The 19316-nt window shown below is 35.5% G+C and overlaps 1 protein-coding gene across 2 annotated transcripts in view; it reads left to right on the forward strand.

Moving 5' to 3' along the window:
• The window catches only part of LOC106663660 (orexin receptor type 2-like), a 155284-nt gene that overhangs the window by 4567 nt on the left and 131401 nt on the right, over positions 1-19316 (forward strand). Inside the window, exon 1 of one of the 2 annotated variants that reach the window (XM_014388667.2) lies at positions 12638-12789. The exons of the other annotated variant lie outside the window; for it this stretch is intronic. Within the exon in view, the coding sequence (XP_014244153.1) occupies positions 12772-12789 (18 nt within the window). The 5' untranslated portion in view covers positions 12638-12771. Of the gene's footprint in view, positions 1-12637; positions 12790-19316 lie in introns of those variants that run through there. 2 annotated transcript variants of the gene reach the window in all.

Raw genomic sequence — 19316 nt, forward strand, 5'->3', positions numbered from 1 at the left:
CAAACGATATATTTTCTCTAAATTTACTGTTAACATTTGGACCCAGGAACTTAAAATGTACACAAAATTACTAAAAAGCACAGTTTGAATTTATTTCTGTGAAAAGTACACTTCATTAAAACATTTTTAAAAAAGTATGGTCTATTTTTTATTTTGAATTATTTATTTTTTATATTTTTTTAAATTTTATATATATTTTTTAAATTAAATTTCATTTATCATTTTTATTTATTTATTTTTAACGAGAGTTCGCAACAGTAGAGGTCATCATAATCTTCGGGGTGTCCTTGTTTTTGAAAACCATCCTATTTGTAACTATGTCGAGTTTCTAGTCAGTTTTGATTGTTCATTTATTTCTTTTCCTCCTTGATTTTCCTTATAAAAATTATTTTGAGTATGTTTATTTAGGCTAAATATCCAAGAGTGTAGTTTGATTTTTATGGAATACTTTGGTACATTTTTTGTTATTACAAGGGGCAAACGTGCCATGATTTGGGTAGTATGATTATTTATCAATTATTAAGTTATTAAAATTTTAAAAATTACACAAAAGACACAAAAAGTTGAAACATTGCATAAAAACCCTCCCCAAAACTGGTAAACTCACGGCTGCAGTTGGAGAGGGCCAGACTCCGAGGAGTGATAGGACTATACATCAGTGACTGGCATCTGAGAAAACATCTACAGAACATGGACATTTTCATTCCCATTGTACATTATGCAAATGAAGAGGAAGTAACCGCCACCCATTTCATCTTCGAATGTGAAGCAACATCTCAAGGACACATAACCTGGGATGCAAAGATAACTCAGTGAAAGGAATTACAATCCAAACAAAACAAGACAAAGTAAACCATTGAGTGAAAAAGTAAAAATGCTTTTTAGCCCATAAACTTATTTTTTGATTGCATTGAAAATTCATATTGAAGAGGTTTAAAAGATGTTTAAACAAATCCAATTTTTCAAAATATCTATTTTTTGGTCTAATTTTTATCCTTCATGTTACTTTCTTATCCTATGGTGAAGACTCAACGAAAGAAATCGACAGAATGGTCTGATAGTAACCTTGAAATACATGCACAACAATTCAGAAAGCAATATTTAAAAAATTTATAAAAATTATTTTTTCTTGGTTTCTGAGGTAATTTACCTGTTGTATTTCAATTTGGCAAGAACACTCGTTAAAATGTCTAATATTGTCATACCTAGTACCAACAAAAACGTTCATTAAAATCGGTGATCTTACGTTTGTTGGCCTCTCCTTTTAAGTTATAACACATATTTTCAAACTTAACATCATATTATAGAAACAAGATCTAGCAGGTTTATCTCTTTTATGACTGCGGAATTTCAAAATGATTTTGTTTACAAAGGATGTTAATAATCAACTATAGTGTTTTCATAATTAAGTCGGTACTTTATTACCATTTAAATAAATAAATTCCAGAAAGAATACTGATCTTTTTTTAGTTAGAAACCTTAATAAAACGGTTAAGGAATGATTTAATTTTACCAATTTTAAATTCTTTCCTAATAAAGTTAATTATTTCAATTATGTACTAATAAATTTTCCGTTAAAAAAACAAAAACAAAAAACAATGCTTTCTTTATTGTCAAAATCAGGTGTTTTCAGAAATTTGAGGGGCTTAAAATTCTTGTAATTCTAAGGCCCAATGGAAACTGGACTATCTTTTAACAAATAGTAATATTTCTCTTTAAGTGATGTCATATTAAAGAATTTAAATGCTGTTCTTCGGAAATTTATTGTATTGCTCAGGCTGTCAATGCACAGTTGTAATTGTGTCAATATGAATCATTCTTTCCTCGAACCTACAAAATTTTAGGGTTACAATGTACTACAGTGAATACAAGCCGACATGCATGGATAAATATTTCGGGAGGACATCGGCTGACGAGTTTAAGGTCAAGTGTATTATGCCACCCGATAGCCAAAGTTACGAACAGGAGAAAGCCATTGCCATCCAATTTTGCAAGGACAACAAGAAATGCCAACCGGGGATCTGGCCTTACCTGTCGAACGAAGTGTACAATTCTCCCTCTTGCAGCTGTCGTGAAGAGCAGCAAGACTGCTACAGCCGTCATCACCATCGGAAATGCTGCAATACTCAGGAAGAAGGGTGTAGAAAAGGGCATAGCGCCCAGAGGTCAAGGACCAAACCAAAGCACTGTTGTCCGAACCGGTACGAAAGTGACATGGAGATATTCCAAAGGGATTATTTTCCAGGACCCGGTGATAATTCTTTAAGCGTGTATAAACATAAAAACGGTAGAGGTTTACAACGCAAAGGGAGTTCGATAATGAAAGAAGGGGCGCTTATTCACTCGAATTCAGCGCAAAATTGCCTTGCCATTTTAAAAACTAAACAGCACACCCAATTAAAAGAAGATACTAAAATAAAGAATTTGGAGAATCCTGTGCAACTATCGACATCGAATAACAATACATTTGATATTCCCGATGTACCGATGCAAAAGCCACTTTCAGATACCAGATTGATCGGATATGTTATGTTCAACCCGGAGAATCCCAACTCATGTCCCTATATCGCATCCTTGGCGGGTATAAGGATTTTCCCGGACAAGATTGAACAAGGAGAGCACGAAGGTTGGGCCTGGAGTGTCTCGGAAATGCACAATTTGATGAACGACGCTTTCCCGACTCCAACAAAGTGCATGAGCCCAATGAGATGAAGACGTCGGGTTATCACTTAGGAAGCTGAAACGAAAGATATAACCAATTTATTGTCAGATATCTAATTTTCACTTCATTCACTGTGTAACTTGTACAATAATAAAACCTTTGCACGGCGTGTTTCATAGCTAAGAAGAGGTTTAATTATATATAAAACATTATCTAATCTTACACAAACATACATCCACATAGATAAACAAATAGGCTGTAGGTTATTTATTACGAGTCGACCTCTTTACGACCTTGCGCATCGAGACCAATTTTGGACTATTCATCAATCGCCATATTGTCCAGAGCTCTGCTTAAGGCAAGGCATTTTACCAGATTTCAAAGATTTGTTAAGAACTCCAGCTTGTATTCTTCAGGAATCGCGTTTTTTCTCTCTCCCCCAGGAAGGATTTTCACCTTCCATCGAATTTTTTATTTAATTTATTCTTCTCTCTGGCAATATCTAATAGGCTTGTTTCTGCTATTCTGAGTTTCGAGCCTTCGGAGTTCGCATTGACAAATCAGCATTGACCTATTATCATTCTAGTCCTAGCACGTTCTAGCTATAATCGATCTATTTTTTTCTCTTTTTGAACTTTATTTAACGAGAGAGAGAGAGAGAGAGAGAGAGAGAGAGAGAGAGAGAGAGAGAGAGAGAGAGAGAGAGAGAGAGAGAGAGATTAATTGATTAACGATTTATTTATTAAAATACTCGCAAAAGTTAGGTCTCTAGACTTTTTTTAGCACACTTAACACTTAGGACACTTAATGTGTAATTACAATTATCATTGGCAGAGAGTCAGGAGACAGAAAGGCAGATAGACAGACAAACCGGCAGACAATTTCTTTCGTCTGTACTGTATAAAAAATATTGAAGAACGAGATCACATGAAAAACCGACTAGTTGTCCAGCTATAGTTCGCTAATTATTCATACTTGCCTGAATCGAAGATTAAAATTAAAAAGACGTATGCAATGGGAAGATGATTTTCTAAAAGAATTCTCTTAGAAAAAACAAAATAAATGTAGAAGACTAACTAAAATTTAGTACAATATCTCACTTAAGTCCAACTCAGCGGTGATGCTCCAATACCTAGATAGTGTGATAATATGAATCTGAAATGTGTGGTGTTTAGTGACCGTTAGTTAATGGTTATTTGGAGATCGTGAGATGCGGTCTGGTGTGACGTAGGTTTTAGAAAAACATTTTCTTTATCGTGTCATGACTTTGTTAAGATCATCTTCAGGGCCTGGGATTTTTGAAACATTGACAAACTTTAAAATAGCCTTTAAAAACTATAAAACAATTCACGCACTTTTTTCCAAAATTAAAAATTCCACACCCGTAACAAAATGACGTAATTTACTAAATCAATTGTTTAAACTGTCCGGCAACATACATCGGAAATGGCTATTTTAAAGTTATCAGAAGAGAAAAATGTGTTTAATTTGATGTGGTATTATTAGTAATAGCAGATGGTGTTAGTATTGAGTTGTAGTTGTTATTCTGTCCCAACTTCCTTCCCCACCACTACCAAATCCAACGTATATAAACATAAAACATCAATATCTCATTGGCAGTCTCAACACGATACCCAATAATGTCACATCTACACAGAAAACAAACACTTTGAGTGAGTGCAAATACTTTGGATTGAGTCTAAAATTTCTAGCATTGTATAAATTCACTTTTTTGACATATTACATGTATTTGTGTAATTTAAGCAATGTTTATAAATCCCAGGCCCTGAAGATGATCTCAATAAAGATCGAAACGTTGGCACGATAAAGAAAATGTTTTTCTAAAACCTACGTCACACCAGACCGCATCTCACGATCTCCAAATAATCATGAATATGAAAGATCATGTATTGGCTTATTGAGTGGTACAAAACTTTAATTTCTTTTTCGTAAAAAGTAATTTTAAATAGTTTTAATTTGTTTATTTTTATTTTTTCATTAATTTTTATATTTATTTAATTAACATTTCTTGTTTTCAATGAATATACCAGAAAAAGATTATTAACATGAAACACATTTTATTTAAGGTAAATCAATGTATATATTTGATGAGCCCGACTCTGCTTGTACCAATATAAACGACGGTTTGCCCAAGAACCCTAATAAATCAACGATTCAATATTGAAAATATTGTAGATACATATACACACGCACACACACCTGCACATTCACTTTTTGATTTTTGGGAACAAATACATTTTTAATTTTTTCATCCCACTTCCAATTATTATTATTTGTTGCAAACCTTTTATTTGATTGAGTTTATTATAAAATATAAAAGCTTTTATTTTTAAAGAGTTTTAATATTCTTTAGTTTGTTGAAAACGTTCTGAATGTGGAGATAAATAAGTTATGTCAGGTGGATAAATGTTATTCAAGTCACCGGCGTGATGCCTTGATTAATCCATTTCCTTTCCAAGTGAAATGAATCTTGATTATCAATTATATTTAAAAGGGAGCGAACCATGCAGAAGAATGGGCCGAAAAGTTCATTTTGTTTGCTGGTCAAGTTCAAAAATATATTAACAAGATCATTCAAGATCGGATAAATATTTTTTTATGATGAAACAAAAATTACTCCTATTCTATCAGATGGACAGTTTGTTGGTTGTAGGAATCAGTAAGTCATTAACTTTTTAAGTGAGCTTTTTTCAATGGAGTAAGCCACACAATATGACTTACTGAGAAATTTATTTACAACTCTTGGATTCAGTATGCTTTACGTTTGTGTCTGACGTTCTGTCTATGTTGTTTGTTGCACGGTATTGATTCAAAGCATTGTTTTTCGTGGTTTGAAATGACATGTCTCGGAGAAAAAGAAAAATATGTTTTTGCCGTTTTGTCTCATATGATTTTCTGTTTAACATTAACATGTCTCATTGATTTTATGTATAGTTTTTATTTTTACAAATAGATGATCCTAGATTAACTGGATCAAAATAATTTAGCAATTGTAGTGAATTTATTGAAATTTTAATTGACGGCTCTCAAGATGGTATTGTATTACAGGGAATACAGACCGACGTGCGTAGAAAGAAATTATGGCACACTTGTACCAAAGCACTTGAAAGCAAAGTGTTTTGTCCCGTACAATACGCCGCCGGATGATGATAACCTTCAAGCCAATACCTATCATCCTGCTCCGAACGTCTTGATGAACTTGGCTATGACGAAAGATCCTCAGAAACTGTGTAAGCCCTGTTGCGAGAGACTAGATCGAGAACGGCAAAGTCATATAAAAACGGTAAATTGCTGCTGCTCGAGATTCGAACAATCCGACTGTTGCAAACCGTGCCCGGAGCGCCCGAATACATCTTCGGGTTCTGATTCTCCTACTGAAAGCAAGAAAGGATCGCGAATGAGTTTAAAAAGTAAATCTGCGGCCACATCCGTTTCAAACCTTTCTTTAACGAATAGAAAACGCAAGAAGAAATCTAGAAGTCATCATCAGTATATGATGACCTATCCATCTATGATGCACTATCCTTATGGTCCTGCGTTTTATGGCCCTGCCATGTTTGGCCCTGGAGGTCCGTACGCTATGCCGGTGATGGGCCCTACACGTCGCCTTTCCCGAAGACCTTCAGAGATCAGTCGCACCGAGTCTAATACCAATTTGCGTGCACCTACATTTCCCAATAGCAAAGTATTGGCATTAGTGAATTATGATAAAAATCATCCTTTTTGCGGCCCTTATGTAACGACTCCGAGTGGAAAAAAGATTTTTTCACAGCGCCGTGAGAATGAAATGGGTACATCATACATATGGCCTCAGGGAATATTAAATAAACTTATGCCCAGACAAGAAGGTCGTAACGATGTAAGCTGTTATGCAAATATAGTGGAATACGACAATAATATAATAATCGAGGATGAAACCACTTCTTCGGACCAACTACTATCTGACGATTCGAGTTTTCTTCAATCCAAACTGGTTCAACCAGAAATATCTCCAACCCCTGGTAAAAGTATAAACGACAAAACTACAAACGACGAGTGGGACGTAGTCGATCGTAGACCTGTTTTCAAAAACACTGGCCCGCGTTCTGGTAATTTGGAGTTATCTCGAACGGATAGTTATGAAATCAATTGCCATTTTCTCCAAGATTATGCTATATCTTCAAACGACGAATTATCTCGCTATACACGCTCTTCTTCCGAGTGGATAGACAATGAATCAGGGGATATTATTGAAAACCAATCTATAGGAGTGCAGTATAGTGAAGTAGTAGCCGACGAAGATACAAGCAGTTTTAAAGTCGACAGGAAAATCTCGACATCAAGCTTGGTAAAGTCTCGAGCCGTTTATGGTACATCTATGTTTGATTCCAACTCCAAATCTATTCAAGTCGGTTGTAACACTACAAACGAAGCAGGCACTTCTCCAAACCCTTTACCGCTCAAAATAAATTCTATAGTGCAAGCGGATCTGAGAGAAGTGGCAATGATGAACCTTGCTCATTCAACACCTTTTGAGGTCAATAAAGATAAATTTTTAGAATATAACAGCAGTGTATCGACGCACCATTCCGTAAGTCAACGTTTGCGCTATTTATCCAGGCCCGATGGACCCACGAATTCCACATCGCAAGAGAGCCATTCTCATACTAAAATTGTGTCTCTTTCTTCGTCGAGAAGCGGTTTTCCAGCTAGGAATGAACATAAATGTTTTCCTCCAAAAAAGCTTTATGAAAATCTCGATTTGCGTTATGTGGAAAGCCACCAGAATCTACGAATCACTTCACAGCAGAGTAGGAATGAAAATCTTGATCGCGAAAAGAGTATATTCTCCAAACCCCAGTCAAAAGTTCCTGATAATATATATATACGTGATAAATCGCCACATCATCGTGAAAGAAAACTGTCTCGCCCGCTAAAATCGACGAGTGAAGAAGCTTTGTTCAGAACGAATTTTGAGAGGCCATTACGACGGAAATGTGAATGTTCCGCACGGCATCCAAAGCCTCCACGCTGTTCCGCAACAGCTTTAGAATGTACAGATCCGTCGTCCTTAAAGTCATCACGTCCAAAGAAATCGTCGAACTCAAAAAAAGGTAAGAGGCAAGTTGTTGAGGCTACGGAAATTGATGAGAGGCAGGCAAATCAAACACAGGCGCCTACGTGCAGTACGTGTAAAAGAAAGGATCTCCATGAACGTAGTCGAACGCCTGAAGTACAGAAATCATCACATATCAAAAGTAAAATAGTTAAAAATAAAACTTATTTCTTGGATTATCAAACGAAACACGGGACACGGGAAGACATTAATAAGAAAAGTTCGTGTCAGGAAGGCGATTATGGACAGTCACAACATACGTCCGAAGAGCATGCACGTTTTCCCCCAGGGCCAAATTTGGTACAAAATCTTGATCAGATAGTTCGTACTTCACCCACAAAATATCAAATGCCTCTACACGTATCTCATGAGGAATTTTGCCGAATATGGAGAGAACCTGACTGCGGACGTAGCCAAGCCATTTACAAGCATCGAATGTGGAAATCCACACACAAGGATAATCACAAAATTGGCACAAAGGGGAAAGGAAAACAGCTATGCCCAGTATCTCATCGCAGTGAGTGCCATACGGACAGTTTCATGTCGAACAATGTAGCACTTCAAGACAGAACTCAAACAGCAGTAGTCACTGATCGATATATTTGTCAGAAGAAAGTCGATCAAAGCGTTCCGGAATCGCTTAAAAGTCGAAAAGACCCAACTACAGTCAATTTTGTTCTAATTAGCGATAGTGTTGTCGAATCTGCAGTCCAGCTCACTGAGGATCCGTCTCAACCGTCTCGCCTCACTACTTCGCAGAACAGATCTACGACCTCGAATTGGAGGCGTTCGGAAGAATGTTCTCGCAGCCAGTCTGTCCTACCGGCATCTCCCTATGCAGTCGCTTTGTGTCCGGTATGTGATCAATCTGAGCATGCAATACCTTCTGAAATGTTCAGGCCGAGCGAGATGACAAAGAGAAAATCAAAAAAGAAGAGACGGTGGTATTTCGAAGGAATTAGATTTGCAGCCAAGAAGTAGCGATTTAAACGCCATCACTAAATTAAAAAAAATACTTAAATTGAACATTTTTAACATGTGTTTACCAAAGTTTCACTAAAAACAATATTTTTAAAATAAAATTATAGTAATGCATATTATCAGATATCGACAATGCTTATGAACGAAATATTTAAGTCTGATTATTTCATATTCGTAGGCTTTTTACATAGTTTGTAAAATCAATTCTAACTCCTTTAAATACAGCATCGATGCTGAATTTGATCGGTTCAGAAGATTCCTAACATTCAACTGGTGTTCTGACGTTAGCCCTCCTGTATAGTAGGAATTTTTTTCCTCCACTACTCCTACATATCACAGTGTGTATGAACACTGTTACAATACATTGTTTTTCATATTAAAAAATAATTGAAAATAGAAACTGGGAGACCATGGTAGTCGAGTTGTTAGCGCGTCAGGAACTCGTCACCCCTAAAATTTTCTGACCAATTCCCTTATTGCATAAAAGCCATTAACAAAGTAAATAAAACCTGGTAAAAAGAACATATGTCTTTTCACAATGATTACTAAAACTATGTAACTACACAACTTTGAAATGCGGACAGGGTTCGGGGTGAGATGTGCAAAGATTTTAAGTTACAAGAAGCATGCTCCAATTCTTAGGGTATGTTTTTAGTAGGTCAATCAATAAGCAAAAAAACATCAGTGATGATTTTGGAAGTTTGGTGTATTTTTTAAATTCGGAATAATGGTAAACAAGTTAAATTCCTCCTTGTCTAGGAGATGTAAGCCGGCAAAAATGAAACGTTTTTCTTTTTACGGACGAGATGCTATGGTTTACACTGTTTATCCTCCATCGAATGCCGCCAGCTTTAGTTTTGGTGGACCACTAATCGGACCTCCTCCTAAAACCGTTAAATCTGATGCTCCTAAGTTCAGTAACAAATCGGATCTTACGCATGTTTCTAAAGGGGGTAAACTACTGGGATACTTGACTTATGATCCTGTCCATCCTGGACGCGGCTTGTTCGTGACGACGATAGACGAAGAAGAACTTTACCCTCTGGAATGTGAAAAAGAGAGAGGTTGGGGCTATGTCTGGACAGATAATCAAATGTTGAGGATGATTCAAAGCGACCGTCAAAAACGTCCAGTGAAAAGAACCCGCAGCGTTTCCATGATCAGTTGTCCGTATCCCCAAATACCAAATATGATCATGGCGCCACAACCAACCGTGTGTCCCATTCCTCCTAAAATAGTCGCACCACCACCGCCACCTGTGGCGGTCACACAACCACAATTGCAGAAATCGGATTTTTCTTCTTCTAAAGTTTCGTTTGTGCGGCCAATGAAAAAGTCAGTATGTTCGGAGACTGATCTGAGAAACCGTCGTTCAACGATAATTAAAGTCATACCACTTGACGCCGTCTCACCTAATCCTCCTGGTCTTGTCACACCATTTCAGGACCCATTGTCGTGTACTTGCCCACCACCACCGTATCAGAATGGTCCGCCATGCCTAGGCCTACAACCGTATATCCCCTGTCCGCCTATTCCAGTCCCAACACCGTTTCAGCCTCCACCACCACCGTCTGGCATCCCAATTCATTTCATGCCTCCTCCCAGTTGTCCCCCAATTATATCAAAATCCGACATCGGCATTCAAGCGAATAAAGTTGTAGAAACATGTGATCGGGGAGTAGAAGTTACAACCGGGCCTTCCAAATTTGCTGAATCACCTGTATTGTGCGAACCAGCTAAAACAAACAAAGAAGAGAAATCACTTAAATTAGATCCAGTTGAAAAGAAATGTCCTGTTCTTGAGGAGGGATGCCCAATAGAGGAAGGGCCCTGCAGTATACAAGAAACCAAATTGGCCAAACGCTATTTGGAATTTTTACGGACTAATTCCCCATCGGGCCAAAGAGGTTTTATCAATGAAACCAAACCGAATGAACCCATCCAAAGTGCTTCAACTACAGCATGTACCAAACCGCAGAAAGTACCAAGCAAATTGGCGATGCGTTCGACTTCAACACAATGTGATTACATCTCTTTAGGTCCGTCAAATCCGTCAAAAACCTGGAATTCGCCATTACCACCAAATACGTCTCGAATTGTTGTTTTGAGGCGATCAATGACTGTATCTCCAACAAGAGAGAAGAGCAAAAGAAATTTGGTCGTTGAAGAGCTACAACCACCAACATCTATCGATAAGCCCGCCATAAAAGATAGAGCGTTAAGTGGACCGCACGAATCTGAAGCATCCTTCGACATTGACGAGAGACAAAGAAAATGGTATTTTGACGGTTTTAGGCAACCAGCACCGAAAGGAAATAAATGCATAATTTCATAATTTTACATTAGACAACTCACATTTATAAGGTAGTCCAGCAACTAATTTTATCGATTTTACATACCTTGCACAGCCTTTGCTCACTTTGTCAATGGAATCTATCAAGAAAAATTAAATACAATTTTATTCATCCATTAAGCAGAATATTAAATATCTTATATGTAAATATAATCTAAGCAAATATTCTAGATAATAGTTCAGTATTGACACATACTATCTGCACCTTCGGATAAGGTACTTGAGAATGGTATTTAGTCTGACACTAATTTTGCCAGGACACTACAATATAGTTAGTATAATATAGTTCAGCATGGTCGCTCAAACTGTGGAACACGTCGTTTTGGAGTGAGAGCGCGTGATGTCTTCCAGGCTTCCTGCAGTATATGGTGTCCCTAGGCTAACTATGGCTCCTACAAAATGTTTAACTTCTTGGAACCAAAGTTATCTAAGGGCAGAGGCATGAAAAAAGTTCATCAAAGAATCATCGCAGAAACAAAAGGCAGAACTATTACTTCTAGGACGTGTTAGGATTAGAATGATAGTAGCACTGCTGACTAGACACTGCAAACTGCGGAGGTGTAACACAAAATTTGTACACTCGGGGCAACCAGGAAGAAGAAGTCCTTTCTTGGTACGCTAGGCAGCAGATTGCTACTCATGGGAGAGGAAAAGCCAAGGCCTAAAGGCTGTCCTTAACAAAGATTTGAGATCTTGTAAAAAGCCTTCCTTAAGGTTTAGGAAGAACTCAAGACGTCACATAGCATAAGGCTGAGTTGTTTTAATCTTAACATAAACAAGATTAGGTACGCAAAACAAAATGATTCTCACTGGATCCCAGGGCACGCAGGACTAGCCGGAAACTAGGAAGCGGAAGCCCTTGCAAGGAAAGAGGTACCACTGGTATGTCCTGAACCCTTTTGTGAAATACAGATCTATATTATCATCAACTTCTTGGGAAAGAAGACGTGGTGAAAATGAGAAAACAATGGAATTTCTCACTGTACATATATTATTCAAAATCTTCCTCATTTGAAAAGAAAGGAACTGTAGAATGTATCAAAGGAAGAAGTGAACGACTTTAACTACTCTCTACAACGACTTTAAAATACCATTTATCCAAAAATTAATTCCTCAAATATTTACCAAGTTTATACCGTGAACTACTTTCCCTCAAATCCTAGTAGGGGGTCTAACCGAAATGAGCCTACAATATCAAATTTAGATTGTTATAAAATATTGATTTCAATTTACAAAAAAATCATTTACGATAAAATTTATACAAAAGAACATAATCAATCCTACGTGTTTGGAAAAATAAAATATAATTGTTTTACCTTGGTGACTAATTCTACGATTTTTACCTCTTCCCTAAGAACGAATAATTTATCTGAACAAATAATAAATTAGTTAAATTCTAAAGCCCAGTTTATATTATTTAAATTTTAGTAGATTTCCCGCTGGGGGATTTTCTTTTGGGGTTGGTAGCACTTTCGCCCTCTCCCGCCCCACACGAAATAAAAATTCATCCTTAGTCGGAGGGAAGCCTTTACCAAGAGGACAACACTTCATCTGCCGACTGAAATTGTCGTAATATATTTTAGCTTAAAAAACTCAGAAAAACAAAATAAAAAATTATTAGTTAACAAAGTTTACATATCTTGATTTAAAACTGATAATATGGATTATATCGATGAGGTGAGTATAATACATTTATCAAAATATACATTCTTTTAAACTTTTTGTTTTTTGGGGATTTTAAATCGCAAATAATAATTTTTATTTAATATTTAAATTTTAACCTAACTAATAATTTCATCAGTGGTCGTGTCACGAACTTAAAAGTTAAAATTGCGAAATGGTAATCAAATTTTGAATTGATTCAGAATAAACCGTATAATACTAAATAACATTTATTATTATTTATTACAGATAGATTAAAGGTGAAATTTTTCTCCCTTGAATAGAATGGGTTTTAATTTACCCGGGGTGCCGAGGTTCTGCTTTGAAAAATTCACACCCCCATTAAAATTTCATTCTCTTTCCATCTGAATCAGTTCTGCTGAAGTTGGGAAGTAAAAAAAAAATTTTTTTCTAGCTGATGAATTTTATTTTTAAAGTAGGTTTTGGCTAAATGTTTAAAAAGTTCAAAATGTTTATTTTATAAATAAATATTTCTGCTATTGCTCTTAAAAAAAAAATACAATCACAGAGATTATAAGATATCTACTTTGGCCTGCGGGGTGATAGCCTGTAATTTGTTCTTTACCAATCTTGGGTTGGTCTGCCTGACGTGTAAAGTCCTCAGTGGCCAAACTGCAACCGCTTTATAAGTTGTGATATTTCCTCTTAAAATCTGTGGTGGTGATTGGCAAGTAGCACAGTCCTTTTCTACCATTGTGGTCTGATGACCGTTTTAGTATTTTAAGTCCGTTCACAGTTAACAAAGTTCACATATCTTGAATTTTCGTTATCTATCATCACTGACATATCAATTTCGTTATCATCAGTGATTTTATGAGTTTGATTATTTGATGAAAGAAAGTAATGTCCAACTTATGTGAAACAATGATAGTAAAATCATAAGAAAGTGCGTTTAGATAATCGAAAATGGATCCTGATTTCGGTGTAGCAACACAACTGACGAAAAAATATACTTTTTTACTTACGATTCCAGTTTTGTCATTTCCGACCATTTCGTCTGCTTATCAGCGCACTTACCGAAGTGGCTGTAAACGGGGTTAATGTTTCACATTCACAAAGAATATGTACCGGTGTCTCTGGTTCTGGCGGCATGTTTCTCCCATCTTCTTTAGGTAGTAGTTAAGATGGCAGTAGACGATAGAGGCCTATAATTTTACTCAAATCCTGCTAATGAGAGAGAGAGAGAGAGAGAGAGAGAGAGAGAGAGAGAGAGAGAGAGAGAGAGAGAGAGAGAGAGAGAGAGAGAGAGAGAGAGAGAGAGACAGGCAGACAGAGAGAGAGAGAGAGAGAGAGTGAGAGAGAGAGAGAGGAGTTCCTTCGCCTTCCTTTTTGAGAGATTATAATTATCTTAGCTCGTCTCAAACTTGGGACTTTTGTCCAGTGCTTATGTTTCTCTTTCTCAAGCCAATTTATCCAACTTAAGCATACACTCTGGTGCACCTAGTTCTGATCCCATGGGTGGGAGTGTTCTTCCTTTTTTTGGCTAGTTAGTCATTTCCTTAAATTACATGTCTTGGAACCCACTTTAAGGTTAACTTGTGTTTTCCTAGAGCCATTAGGCAATTTAGGCACTCCCAGACAAGGAAATGGGGTAAATGGACCTCAGATTGGAATATTGTTTGGATTAGTCAAAAGGGTGTTGGTAGGGTATAGTTCTGTCGTTTTACCCCTATTATATTATTTATGACCACCTGGAAGGGTCTGACAAAGTTGAGATTTGATCTCATTTTGTCAGTACCATAATCATTATAGCCATCTCATTTATTTTAAGTCTCTCCAGAATTTTGTGGTGGCTCCTCTTAAGATCTGGCTTTATTTCCTTGTATCTCAGGCGTCTGTTGGCACTCTCAAAAGCCATCTTTTATGCAAAATTTTTAAGCGTGGAAAGTGGTGTGGGGTTTTCATTGCTAAAGATCCAGTGGTGTGTTAGGACATTGTTTTTCTTTAATCTTCTTTCTTTTATAATTTTATTTGCTACTGAGTACTTTATTTATTTATTTTACTTAAAATTTTAGCTTGGTCGTTTTCGACCATATTGATTTATCTTTCCTTCAGTCAGACGTATCGTCAGCAGGGGATTACTATGCTGTTTTCCTTTATTTTTTCGTTATAAGTTCTTTCTTTTCAAGAAGAAGAAAAATATTCAACTTTTGTGAAACGAGCAATATCGTAAAATCGTAAGAAATATCTGTTTAGGTTATCAACAAATGCAACTAAAAGAAAACCCTAAAAGAATGAAGAGTAAATGTAGTTTTATTTAAAATTCTAGTTTGAATATTTAGGATCATTTTGATCTATTAATTCTTGTTATTTTGTTCTGTCAAATGCCTTTTAACAGAATGCATTATCAGTAGTGGGTTAGGGCGTTGTTTTTTTAATCTTCTTTCTTTTCTATTTTTATTATTTGACTATTGACTACTAATTTATTTAACTTAAAATTTTAGTTTGGCCGTTTCCGACTATAGTAGTCTGCCTGTCATCATGCCCTGTCAGTCAGAGTTTCAACCTCTCATTAACATCAGCAGGTTTTTTTTTTTTTCAATGTTCGTTCTTTTAAGTTTCATCTTTTGATGAAGCAAAACAATATTCAGCTTTTGTGATACGTAAAATCTTAAGAAAAAAATCTGTTTAGGCTAAAAAAGTCACTTGTTGACCTGCAAGAATGATGAGAAAATATATGTTTTACTTAGAAATTTAATTGGGTTTTCCTATCCTTCTGTCAGGGTTATGTTTTATTATTAAATTTATTACAAATAATTTTTGTTATTTTTCAACAACATTAACAAAAAAATCATTAAATTTAGTTTTCTACTTATTTTTACCTTTTTCGCGTTTTAAAAATTTAGATCTTTACTAATATAAAAATAATAAAAATAAATTTGTGGGTAAAAGCATTAAAAGAAATTGTCTTAAATTGTCACTAAAAGGAGAATCACCCGAGACAAATAAAATACCATATTTTTCTCATTCATCGAACCTCAAACAATAAGGACTTTCATTTTGTCCGGAGTAAAAATTCATAATAAAAAGAAAATCAAAATCATTACCGATTAGTTAATATTTGTTCTGAAGGCTGACAGATGTATTGTTGCATTGCTATGAATTAGCAAGAAATTTATTGTAAAGAATTAATTTTATTTGCTCACAATTAGTACGTTTAACAATTGGAAACAATTATTTTGTCCATTCTTATCAGATTGTGACAACAATGGAGTCTATTGTTTGGAAAGTTGACAGTTCATTGATGGGCTTTTGTGTATACTGGTAAAACACATTTAAAAAGCCTGCTATTAAAAAGATTTGATGCGGCGGTTTTTTAAACAATAGGAAGGAATAGAATGGTTTCCTATTTATTACTTTTAAGATTTTTTTAACAGTGGTATTAAATTTTATTTCTAAGATCAGTTAAGAAAAAATAGGAATGAGTCAGTCATCAATCAATTGGCATTGTTGATTTTTTCGGGCCTTACATCTTACAAGAAGACGACCAGGTTGGTATGTCTCGAATTTAGACCAAATTTTTTTGGTGATTCTACACTCCAAAATATCACACTCAAAATACAGATAAATTATATTTGAAATTAAAATGTTGATAATCCGTACACAAATTAAACAAACAATATTAACTAAATAAAAGTATTTCTTTTGCTGCCTTAAACTGTATTCTACAACTCTCTTTAACTCGGTTCGGAGTTCCACGGCTCAAGCGCACCTGACTCCGCCGCCTCCACTTATACCTCCCGGGATCTTTCCCGTTGGAAGGAGTTTCGTCTTTCACCTCGACTTGCGGTCCACCTAGGATTGTAATAATTGTGATAGCCTCAGCTAAATTTGAGCTAAAGAGTACACTTGGTGAGATAGGGATAGAGATAAAAGAGGGGGCCTTAAGGCCTTCTACACCTCGGTTTGAGTAGACCTACCGTGATCCCCTGTTTTTTTATAACTGACTGGCCAGCTTCAGGCAACCTCCATTGCCTTGCCTGCGGCTACTTAGTGTAGGACCTTGTTTGTGGCTTTTCCTGACCTAATTGCAAAAACCTGCATCTCCTTACTTGGTGAGGTATCGAAACATACAAATAAAAAATCAAATAGCTGCGAATGATTTTAAATAGATAAAATAAAAATATCCCCTACCATGTATGTTTTTAAACTTAAGGCTTATGAATATACGTATTTTTAAATGGGGTTTTAAAGATAATTTTTGAAATGATTTAGAAACAGAAAATTAGGTAACGTCAAGTGGAAAGAAATGTTTATTCAATAATTATTAGATATTAATGAATTTTACATAACGACTTAAAATAGACTAAACCTGTACAACGTCTGTGTCATGCCGAACTGTTGGTGCGTTTTATTCATTTTTTAAATATATGTTCTTAAGTATTTTGTTGGTACCCTTAGTTACTAGTACATTTTGCAAATGTGATCACAAACCTTTTTTTCACACGTTCACATCACTAACAATAATGCTAGTGTTTCACCCGGAAGACACATGCGAATAAACCATCCAATGCTGGCACTCAATGTGATGGACAAGGAGGTTTCGAGGGCGTTGGAGGTTAAGGCGACGTGGCGGGTTCTCGGGATGAGAATATGTAACAGGGTTCGAGCAATAGGGTTAGGATGAATCAAGTGGTTAGGGTGAAACATTGCGAATCGGGAATGTATCAGTTCTTTACAAAAAGATTCGTTGTGGATAGTGAAGTTAGTGACGTTGTAGGTAGGTTTGACGATTTGTCAAATCTTGTATAAGGTCAGTTTAGTGTTGACGGTCAAGAAGGATTTCGATCCTAGAAGTCTTCGTAGTTGACTATATTTTCTGTGAAGTTGTTGTCTCCTAAGTCTTGAGTGGGGATTCCAGTCCTAAGTATTTGACTTGAATGAATGTCGGCATGCCTTTGTGGAGGGCAAGGCTGTTTTGAATATCCTAATCCCTGAAAATGCAGCCCTTTTTGTTCCGCTGCCCCGATTAAATCAATTTATTAAGATTTCCCTTAAGTCTATTTATAATGTAAACATTGCTATTGGAAAAGTGGGGGTACTTACTTATTTTCACTTGTCAATAGAAACTTCTTAGGTTTGTTGGTAAGCAAAGGCTAGGTGTTAATTTGACATTGATTAGTGTAGTTCAGTAATATTACAAATATCCAACAGTGAAAAAATATTCATGCGGAATTCTTCAGAGAATGGTCAAAACTTGGGTATGACCTCATTGTCGTGATTCTAGCGTTATAAAATCCTTAGATACCGACTTTCTTGCCAGAGAAGAAAATTCACTCATCGGGTTAATGAAGCTTTTTTCAAAATCTAATTTTAGTTAAATTAATTAATTTATCACAAAACTTTATTTAGAGATTAAAAAATATTATGTTCTTTGGCGCAGAATATTCTAATTTGGTATGATTTAAATAGATAAATCAACAAAACAGTGCTTATTTGCGTATTTTAATAAACATTCTGAAAGCAAGTTAGGTCAGAACATGGCCGAAACTTGGATTTGACCTCATTGTACTGTCATAAAACCCTTAAATACGATTTTCGCCGAAATCGGAGTAAGTTATTTTTTTGACTGATAATTTCGACTTCCTTCTGTGTGACTGACATTCCTAGTGCGAGCATTAACATAATTTTTCTCAATTCCTAAGAGATCGATTTTCATGATTGATAATAACCATAAAATCGCACTATTATTTCCATTTAAAAAACGAATTTAATTTTTGATGTATTTTTTTATTTTACGTATTTTCTTATAGAAATGTTTTATATATTTTTATGTTACATATGCCGTTAAAAAGCTACGTTTCTCTTCTTTCAATTGCTATGTTTGCCGTTAAAATCCTTTTATGCGTTTTTGAACTATTGCCGTTTCAATCAGATATTTCGAGTACGACTTCTTAAAATCAGACAAATTTTAGGAGTCAAAAAATCGATAAATTTAAATTAAAGCAAACATTTATTATGGGTCTCTAGAAGTGCTAAAACAAAATTTTATATTAGTTTCACGAAAAAACATTTTATGACCTAGTTTAGCTGAAAAATATTTGGTTTTTAAAATATTTTTGGCTATTGATAAACTTTGACAGCTTTGATAGCTTTTACTATATTTTGTTGCAATCTACATAAAAAATGCTATAAAATGATATATTTACATAGTTAATTTGAATAAGTAGAACTGCGAAATAAAAATATTAAAAAACGAAAATTCCTATTTTTTGACGAAACCAGGGCCTATTTACAACAACTGGCGGTAATACATATCTGATATTTTGGAGTGTGGAATTACCAAAAAAGTTTGGTTCAAATCCATGACACACTAACATGTTCATCCCCTTGTAAATCCATTTATTTAAGTTTGTTGTTCTTACTTTTACATTGTCAACGACGGCCGATTTGTTAGAAAGTTGGTTAACAAAGTTTCTCAATGTCGATTAATGTAAATAGGCGTTAGCCACAATTTGTAAATACAATAAATAATGTATTTATGATAATCCGTGTGGTTCCTACCGTTTATAAAGTCATTC

This window comes from Cimex lectularius, unplaced genomic scaffold, assembly GCF_000648675.2.
Source record: "Cimex lectularius strain Harlan isolate CLEC.00 unplaced genomic scaffold, Clec_2.1 scaffold204, whole genome shotgun sequence".
In the NCBI taxonomy this organism is placed as follows: Eukaryota; Metazoa; Arthropoda; class Insecta; order Hemiptera; family Cimicidae; genus Cimex; species Cimex lectularius.